The sequence below is a fragment of the Mastomys coucha genome, chromosome X, assembly GCF_008632895.1.
Source record: "Mastomys coucha isolate ucsf_1 chromosome X, UCSF_Mcou_1, whole genome shotgun sequence".
NCBI lineage: Eukaryota > Metazoa > Chordata > Mammalia > Rodentia > Muridae > Mastomys > Mastomys coucha.
Genome location: NC_045030.1, coordinates 143,785,797 through 143,794,182, shown reverse-complemented (window position 1 = coordinate 143,794,182; position 8,386 = coordinate 143,785,797). Strand labels below are relative to the sequence as shown.

Below are 8,386 nucleotides of genomic sequence, written 5' to 3'. Positions count from 1 at the left end.
GAGAGAGAGAGGGAGAGAGAGAGGGAGAGGAAGAAAGAGTAGAGGGAGGGGTGAGCAAGAGGAGAAGGAGAGGGAGAGGGAGGGAGAAGAGGGGAAGAGGGAGAGGGAGGAGAGGGAGAGAGAGAGGGAGAGGGAGGAGAGGGAGAGGGAGAGGGAGGAGAGGGAGAGAGGGAAACACTTTGAAATGGAAAGGAGTAAGCTGGCAAAAAAGGTAGAAGACAGAAAAGTCCCACCAAGCATGAGGCATGGGGCTTTGCCCAGTACTGAGAAAAGCTGTGGTGTCTGAAGGAGACAATCTGATGACCAATTTATAACCTGCTATGCTATGCAGCTTAGGTGACAGAAGGAATGATAAGTAGATCTGGAAGGATTGTTTTTGCCACTCTTTCCAGCACCGTTTCTGAAATTTCCCAAATTCATAAACATTGCTTCTGTATAGTTTAGGGGAAGAACATTTTGCTAGGTAGGATTGGCAGTAGGGATATTCTGCACCCCCTTTCAGCTTCAGGGGTCTGTAATATCATTATCCCTGTATAACTCAGCCTTTTCCAGGTGTTCTTTGCTAAGCAATATCTATTTAGCCATGGTTCTTTATTTCCTTAATTGAAATATCTAAAGGTAATTCAGCTTTTCATGTTTTCCCTAAGCTGGTATGTGGGACCTATGTAATCACAGGAACTTTCTTTTTTCTTTTAAAATATTTTATTACACATTGTGTGTTAGTGTGCATACACATTTTCAGATTCTGTAGACTAATGCTGATGATTAAAAGATTCTACAGTTCATAAGAAGAAAATGGAAGACATTTTCTTTAGTCAAAGAGTAAAGATTTTTCAATTTGTTTTTCTCTTCAGATAAGGTTGCCTCTCTTCGCTGATCTCTGGGTCCTAAGATAAAGATATTTATGCCATTGTGTTAGGAAGGAAGTAAAAGAGAGGAAGGACATTTATTGCCCCACTGATGAACGTGGATTGAGCTTTCTTCATTAAATTCGATAATATGCAAGATTCTAATTCTGTTCCTTCAGAGCCCACAAGTGAGTCAATGTTAACAGACCACAAGTGAGAAATCGTTAACAGACCACACAGGAAACAGTTCCACGGGAAGAAGTTCCTAGGTGAGAGAAAGCATCTACTGATAGTATCATATATAATTTTCAGAAGAAAAAGGCTGGCAAATAGGGATAGGTGTTTCTTAAAAATCCGCTCACTGTCATGAATACCAATATGACACTGAGAACCACCAGGAAACTGGTGCACAGTCTAGACTCCAAAATACAATGGCTGAATGAGGCATACACATATTTCTCATTAAAAGAAATTCAAAGTTAGGGTGTCCATTTGGCAAAGTTGTCAGGAATTAGGTTCTTTTCGTTTACTGCAGCATTACCCTAAAGTATACTAACACATACTAAAGTCTTCCTGGCATTTACCCAGTGTCAGAGTTTATGTATCCTAAAAATTAGATGTTTTATTACTAAAAAAAGAGACTAGATATTAGGTTATGCCATTAGTATCTGCTTGCAAATGTCTGCACTGAAGCTATTCCTTCCAAGCTCAGCAGAGATTTACCTGTGAACATGCCCAATCATATTTCTATACACTTTCTTTTCTCAGTGTCAGCAATATTTAACATTATAAATGCATTTATTCCTGATCCCTCTCTCTCCCTCTCCCTTTTTTCTCTTCTCCCTCTCCTCCTCTCCCCCTATATAGCTCAGACTAGCTAACCCTGCTCTCTTGGCCCCTAAATGCTGGAACTATCAGTGTGTGCCATCATGCCCAGTTATTAAAAAAAAAAAATCAGCAGTATGTGGTTTTTTTTTTAAACCAGTGATAGAGATCAAACACCAGGGCCTTATGCATACTAGGCAATATGTCTGATATACAGGATATCTGATATGTGACCCAAAGGGGCTGCAACTCACAAGTTGAGAACCACTGCTTTATGACATATATTTTTTAATCCTGTTTTGCCTTTGGTCACTCCTTACAGTGCCTTTCTTTTATTTCATCCATACATGTTGCTGCTCTCCCCAGCTGATCCCTGGGTCCAGTATCTTCCAGTTTGGTGCTTTCCTTCCTCCTGGGTGCACTTTTCTTTGAACTAATTGGCCATTTATTAAGTGCCAATTTCTAGATTGATACCCTCTACTCGGACCTTTTTACCCTCTACTCAGACATGCTTATCCAACTGCCAATTTGACACTTCTACCTGGATGTACCACCAGTGCCATTGAATCAATGTTCTTTTCCTTTTAACTCCATAATTCCATGACTCAGTGAATGGGTCCTATCCACACTATCTGTTAAAGAAAGATGCCAGTATTTGACTATGTTCCTCCTTCCAATCCAACCCTCCACGATCCAATTACTCATCAAGTCCTAGCAGTCCACCCCGCCCCCGCCAATCTCCTCACTATCTCCCTTGCTAACACTCTAGGCCAAACCACAAGCACTGCTTGTTTGGAGGACTACCAAGGTCATAGCTATGCTCTGTAGTTCCAAGAAGACACTTAATCCCCATACAACACCTAAGACCTTCTAAAACACACACCTACAACATCTATGCGGTGACCAGCTGTAGGGTGCTTTTATAGACCCTCAGGACCTTCAGGTTTGAGAACTTTATTTTCTTGATATTGAAAGTTTGCCATAAGTTGGAAAGGATAGGAATTTGGGGCACCAGAATTGGAAGAAAATGAGAGAGTGCTCTAATGTGCTCAGCAGAGAGAGCTAGGAGATAAGAAAGTGGTAGGGTGACACTACAAACTTGGGGGAAGTGACAGTTCACAGAAAATGAAGTGAATATATAAACCCGCCTCGATGATGTATGAAAATGTATGTGAATCAAATTGTCCGTAAAGCCATAGGGATTTGTTCTCTTTCATTTGTTCAATAAGGGGAAAGGTGACCTCAAGAAGCAGACTTGTGACTATTTGTGTATAAGAAAGATCTTGAATTTTACTTCTATAACTGCCATGAATTATAATTTATAATAAGTGTTTTCTGGGTCTGAGTTCACATGCTCTATTGCTAATGATATTTTGTCTACTTCTCTTTGTTTTTACATTTTATCTTGTTCTCTTAAGGACATCCAGTTGTTTATGTGAATTTATTAGGTAACAGAAATGCCATTTCAAACTAGTGAGAAACGTTAATGAGGGTGAATCTGTCAATGTCATAAAAAAAGTCATTACTTTGTACAGTTAACTTATGCTGAAAATGGTAGTCTTTTCCAAATGATTTGAATCAGCAAAACATTATAAAATAGCAAAACAGTCCAGCCGGGCAGTGGTGGCGCATGCCTTTAATCCCAGCACTTGGGAGGCAGAGGCAGGCAGATTTCTGAGTTCGAGGCCAGCCTGGTCTACAGAGTGAGTTCCAGGACAGCCAGGGCTATACAGAGAAACCCTGTCTCGAAAAAAAACCAAAAGAAAAAAAACAAAAAACAACCCCCCCCAAAAAACAGTCCAGTATAGACACCAGGATGGTCCTTTTAGCATTGTTTGTAATAGTTCGAAAGCGGGGAAACAATCCAGAAAGTACATGAAGCTGAACTAAGTAAAATTATAGTACACCTATATAAGAAAACATTATACATTACTAAAAAAACATACACTAAGGGAAAGAGGTTTGTATATATAACTTGAAAAAAAGCAGTTATAGAACAGTAGGTAACTAGTATAGCCTGTGTAGGGAGAAAGTGCAAATTATCAGACTATGAATTAAAAAAATATGGTGGAAGGTCAATCAAAATACTTAATATCATGAATATTTCTGGGGAATGAGATTAAAGATAGCTTTACATTTTCTGTTACATATTTCTGCATTTCTCTGGTTTTCACATGACAACACACTACTTTTGTAGTAAGAAAAATAACGATATAAAATAAATAATTTCAATGAATGAATCGTTTTCATGGGGCAGTTTGGGTTGGAAGGGCTTCAGACCGAACCTGGTACAGAGGCATAAACATGGGCTTTGGAGTCAGACAGCATGGAACAGGGCCCCATTGCCCCACCCCCGAGGAAGGGGGCGGGGGTAGGGGGCTGCGGAAAGGGGCTGGGCTGGGCTGGGCTGGGCTGTCTGCAGCTCTAGTCCAGGAGGCTGAGACTTCGAGAGGGACTGAGGAGCAGGCACACGCATCCCAGACTCACTGGAGGACAAGGTGAGGGAACAAGATTGGGCTTTCCTGGTGAGCAGACAGTGGTTCTAACTACCTAAAACCTACAGCTGGGCAGGTGGGCAATTCTTATTTGACCACTGTAGCTGGAGCAGAAGTGTTGCATTTAATGCGGTGTGGGAATGAGAACGACCAAGAAAGTAGTAAGCTGTGTATGAACTGACAGCAGAGACTGGGAGAGGTGGAGGGGAGAAAAAGGGGAACTTTGCATGTTTGGAGGAGAAGGAAGAGTATGGGGAAATAAGAAGGGGAAGGCGAGATCCAGGGACAAGAATAGGGGATGCAGAGAAGGGTTAAGGGACACTGGGGAGGGGGGTTGCATAGGTAATACAGAGAAGGATGTAAGGAATGGGAAGAGATTTTTGTAGAGTAAATAGGAAATGCGATGGGAAACAGGGAGTCCGGAGTCAGGCAGAGGGAATAGGGAGGGGGGGAATAAGGAGTGTTGAGGGGGGAAGGGCAGACAGGCTGGGACGGAGGCCCCCTAGGGAGGCGGAAAGGGGCGGGACCACTTCCGGCCTTTAGTGGGGAGGGCAGTATCTGAGTTTCGGAGGGGCTTGGAGAGAGTGGACACACTCGGGAATTGTAGGCGGACGAGGTAAGTCATGGGCCCCAGCTTTGGATGAGAGCCTGCTAGGGGTCGGCCCCACCCTCTGGGATCTGGAGAAAATCTGCCTTAAGAGCCAAATCTTACCGAATCCATCCAGCTAGGAAGGGAGGGGAGTGGACCCCGTTTGGCTGGGCCTAAGATGGAATCACTAGTTCAATCCTGAGTTGAGGAGGGGGTGTTACAGGGAAGGAGCCAAACCAATTTGGGTTTTACCGTTTGGAGGGGGGCGTGTTAGGATGAAGGGCGGGACCTGGAGGCTCTGTGAAATTGATAGGGTGGATGTGAGTAGGGGAGGGGCTAGGACCACCAGACACTGCGACAATTTGGAAGGAAGGCTTGTTGAGGAGGGGGCGGGGCTGAACAGCATTGCGGACCTGGAGAGGGGCGTGTGTAGGAGCTTGGTGCTGGACTGAGACCATGGCCATTGCGCATGCGCTTTATGTATAGCTAGAAAGGGGCGTGTTGAGAAGGGCTCGCAGAGAGACAGGGCCAGCTGCTGAATGCGCATGTGCACGGTGGACTTCAAAGAACGGGTTTGTACTGGGAAAGCAGGCGGGGTTGAAAGGGCGCTGCAGAAGACGCGCATGCGCACTCTAAGCCTGCGGCGGGGGGGGGTGCTCTGGGAAAAGGGGGCGGGGTCCTCAGAGCTGCCGCGCTGGCACATCTTCCTGGAGGAGGGGAGGGTGCGGCTGCAGAGAATTGAGACCTAGAGACAGAATTTCTGTATCTGAGCACCTACTGGTTGGGGCTCCGGGAGGGACTGGGCTTTGGGGCCCTAAAGAAGGTGAGGATCAGCTTGTAGGCAGAACAAGGGATACGACGTTCAGCGGGCTCTCTACTTGACCCAGGCCTTCTCTTTGAACTCAGCTTTGCCAGGTGAACTTGAGACATGTCTGACACAAGCGAGAGTGGTGCAGATCCAGCTCGCTCTCAGGTAAGACCGATTTCCCCCCTCTTTCTTGCTGCATTGCCTTTCCAGCCCCTTTTGCTGCCCTAAATCCTTGGAGCTTCTCCTCCCATCCTTGTCATTCTCCACCCACTAAATTTGCCTGGGTGCATCCCCTCTCCCCTGTGGAGGGGAGGCCAGGAGGAAAGGAGAGAGGGTGGGCGGGCCCTTGTTTTGTCATTACTTTTTAACTGGGAAGCCTGTTTCGGCTGGGGTGGTCGGAGCACACCACAGGTAAGTCTTTGCAGGTCAAAGAAGTGTAGCTTCCTAATTTTGGGACCCTTTGCCTTGTTGAGGGTGGGAAGGTCAGTGAACTTCCTTGCTTTCCTTTGCAGGGCAAAGCTTCAGAAAAGGACAGCAGCTCCGCGATACAGGACCTGTTGACCGTGACCCAGAACTTGGAGGTCTCAGAGACACCAAAGGCTGAAAAGGCACCAGAGGTCTCAGAGGCTTCGAAGGCTCCAAAAGCCCCTGGGAACCCAAAGGCGACAGAGGTCTCAAAGGCCCCAGAGGCTTCTGAGGCAGCTGCCACCCAGGCCTCACCTACCACACAGCTGAGCGAGACCCAGGTTCTGGCCGCTGAAAACAAGAGTCCAGCAGCTGACACCAAGACGCAGAAGGCAGACCTGCAGGCTATGTCAATGCCTGCAACCCAGACCAAAAAGGTCAGCTGTGGTACCGATCCGAAGATCAATACAAAGGCTCCGGAGACTGAGGCTCCTGCCTCTCAGGCTGGGGCAGATGAACCAGAGCCTGAGGGTGCAGCTGTCCAGGTTCAGGAGAATCAGGATACTCGGCCCAAGGTCAAAGCCAAGGATACCCAAAAGGTAAGATCTCTACCATAACCATCCTTGCTTCTCCACAATCATCTTGTTCATTTGTCTGCCAACAATCAAATGATTCCTGTATTCATGAAAGATACAGGGAACACTTAACAGGAGTGTGTCACAGTTCTTGTATCCACAGAGCCCACAGGCTGGTAGGGAGATGAGGCAGGCATAGGCATAGCTGCATGCTGACTGGAACGCAGTTTTTATATTTACAGAGTGGCTATACACTGTAAGCCTTGAGGTGGGCATATCTGCATGTGTAGTCTCGTACCTGAACGTAACTCCTTATGGTGTCATTCTGTAAGGCAGGAAGCTGATGTCCAGAAAGAGGACTGACTAGTCAATGGTGCTAGAAGCAGAGTCAGGGTGGACGTGGGAAGACAAAAAGCATTAGGCCTTATTTCTGACTTGTTCCTGATCCACTCAGGGAGGAAATTCCCAACTGGTAGTCAGTGATAAGCCCATGACTCAGGATGGCTGGTGTCCAGTGAGGCAGAGTCTTACTACAAGGGCAGGGTTGGGGGGATGCATCCTAGAAGAGATGGGGTTGGGGGTGCTTTGCAGAAGAGACTTGAGGTACGAGAAAGAACCACCTGTGCCACTTGCTGATACCGACTTTCCCCTCTTTTGATGTAGGGGAAACACCTGGATGGAGAAGACGATGGCAACAGTGATCAGAGTCAGGCCTCAGAAGCCACAGGTGGTCGAAGGGTCTCAAAGGCCCTAATGGCCTCCATGGCCCGCAGAGCTTCAAGGGGACCCATAGCCTTTTGGGCCCGCAGGGCATCAAGGACTCGGTTGGCTGCCTGGGCTCGGAGAGCTTTGCTCTCCCTGAGGTCACCTAGGGCTCGCAGAGGCAAGGCCCGGAGAAGAGCTGCCAAACTGCAGTCAGCCCAGGAGCCTGAGGCACCCCCACCCAGAGATGTGGCCCTTTTACAAGGAAGGGTACGAACTCCACCCTCTACATCTCTCCTTTTCCATTGCGTTGCCTGATGTCTTCCCTGTTGTGCTTTGGAGGTTTTGTGTGTGTGTGTGTGCTTTGTTTTTTTTGTTTTTGTCTTTTCACCACTTCTTTTTCTCCTAGGCAAATGATTTGGTAAAGTACCTGTTGGCTAAAGATCAGACAAAGATTCCCATCAGACGCTCAGGTAGAGTCCTACAAACACTTTTCCTCTCCTGAGCTCTGCCTTCTCTTGTCTTCTCACCAATGTGCTGGGGACAGCTTTCATTTTCCCACTCTTATCCCTTCTCACCAAGTTCTCCCAACAGTGGGATCTCTATTTAAATGCCTCCCACTTGGTTCTGCCACCCATAGCATGGACAACAAAGGGTCTATTGATTGGGCATCAAGGTTACCTGGTATCTCTACAGCACAGATTCTTCCAACACTCTGATTTGCAGATATGCTGAAGGACATCATCAAAGAATATACTGATGTATACCCTGAAATCATTGAACGAGCAGGCTATTCCTTGGAGAAGGTGAAGAGGCATTCCTGGGGGATGGGCGTACCAGGGAAGAAAGGTTTATGATCACCCTCGTGGAGGGAAGCAGAGATCTATTACATCCTCATCACTATGGAGATGAGCACGTGGTGGCTTAGGGAGGGGGAGCCACTGACCACACAGCAAGTCAGTGGTGGAAACACAGCTAGTACTGGATGTGTAGTTTAGTCCTGGCTTCTGTCTGCTGCTGGATGCATCATCTCATGCATTGCAGATGCTCACCCCTCTGTCTCCCTAAATTCCCACTGATTACAAAGATGCTATGGATAACCACCCTATGTTTGTTATGTGTGTATATAGCACTTAAAT

At 46.6% G+C, this 8,386-nt stretch overlaps 1 protein-coding gene across 1 annotated transcript in view; it reads left to right on the top strand.

The window, feature by feature from the left end:
• The first annotated feature begins 4,048 nt into the window (after nucleotides 1-4,048).
• Maged2 (MAGE family member D2) overlaps nucleotides 4,049-8,386 on the top strand; it is a 7,942-nt gene continuing 3,604 nt past the window's right edge. Inside the window, exons 1-6 of the mRNA XM_031380299.1 lie at nucleotides 4,049-4,171; nucleotides 5,664-5,730; nucleotides 6,078-6,569; nucleotides 7,209-7,517; nucleotides 7,657-7,720; nucleotides 7,974-8,053. Coding sequence (XP_031236159.1) covers nucleotides 5,686-5,730; nucleotides 6,078-6,569; nucleotides 7,209-7,517; nucleotides 7,657-7,720; nucleotides 7,974-8,053 — 990 coding nt within the window. The 5' untranslated portion in view covers nucleotides 4,049-4,171; nucleotides 5,664-5,685. The remainder of the gene's footprint in view (nucleotides 4,172-5,663; nucleotides 5,731-6,077; nucleotides 6,570-7,208; nucleotides 7,518-7,656; nucleotides 7,721-7,973; nucleotides 8,054-8,386) is intronic.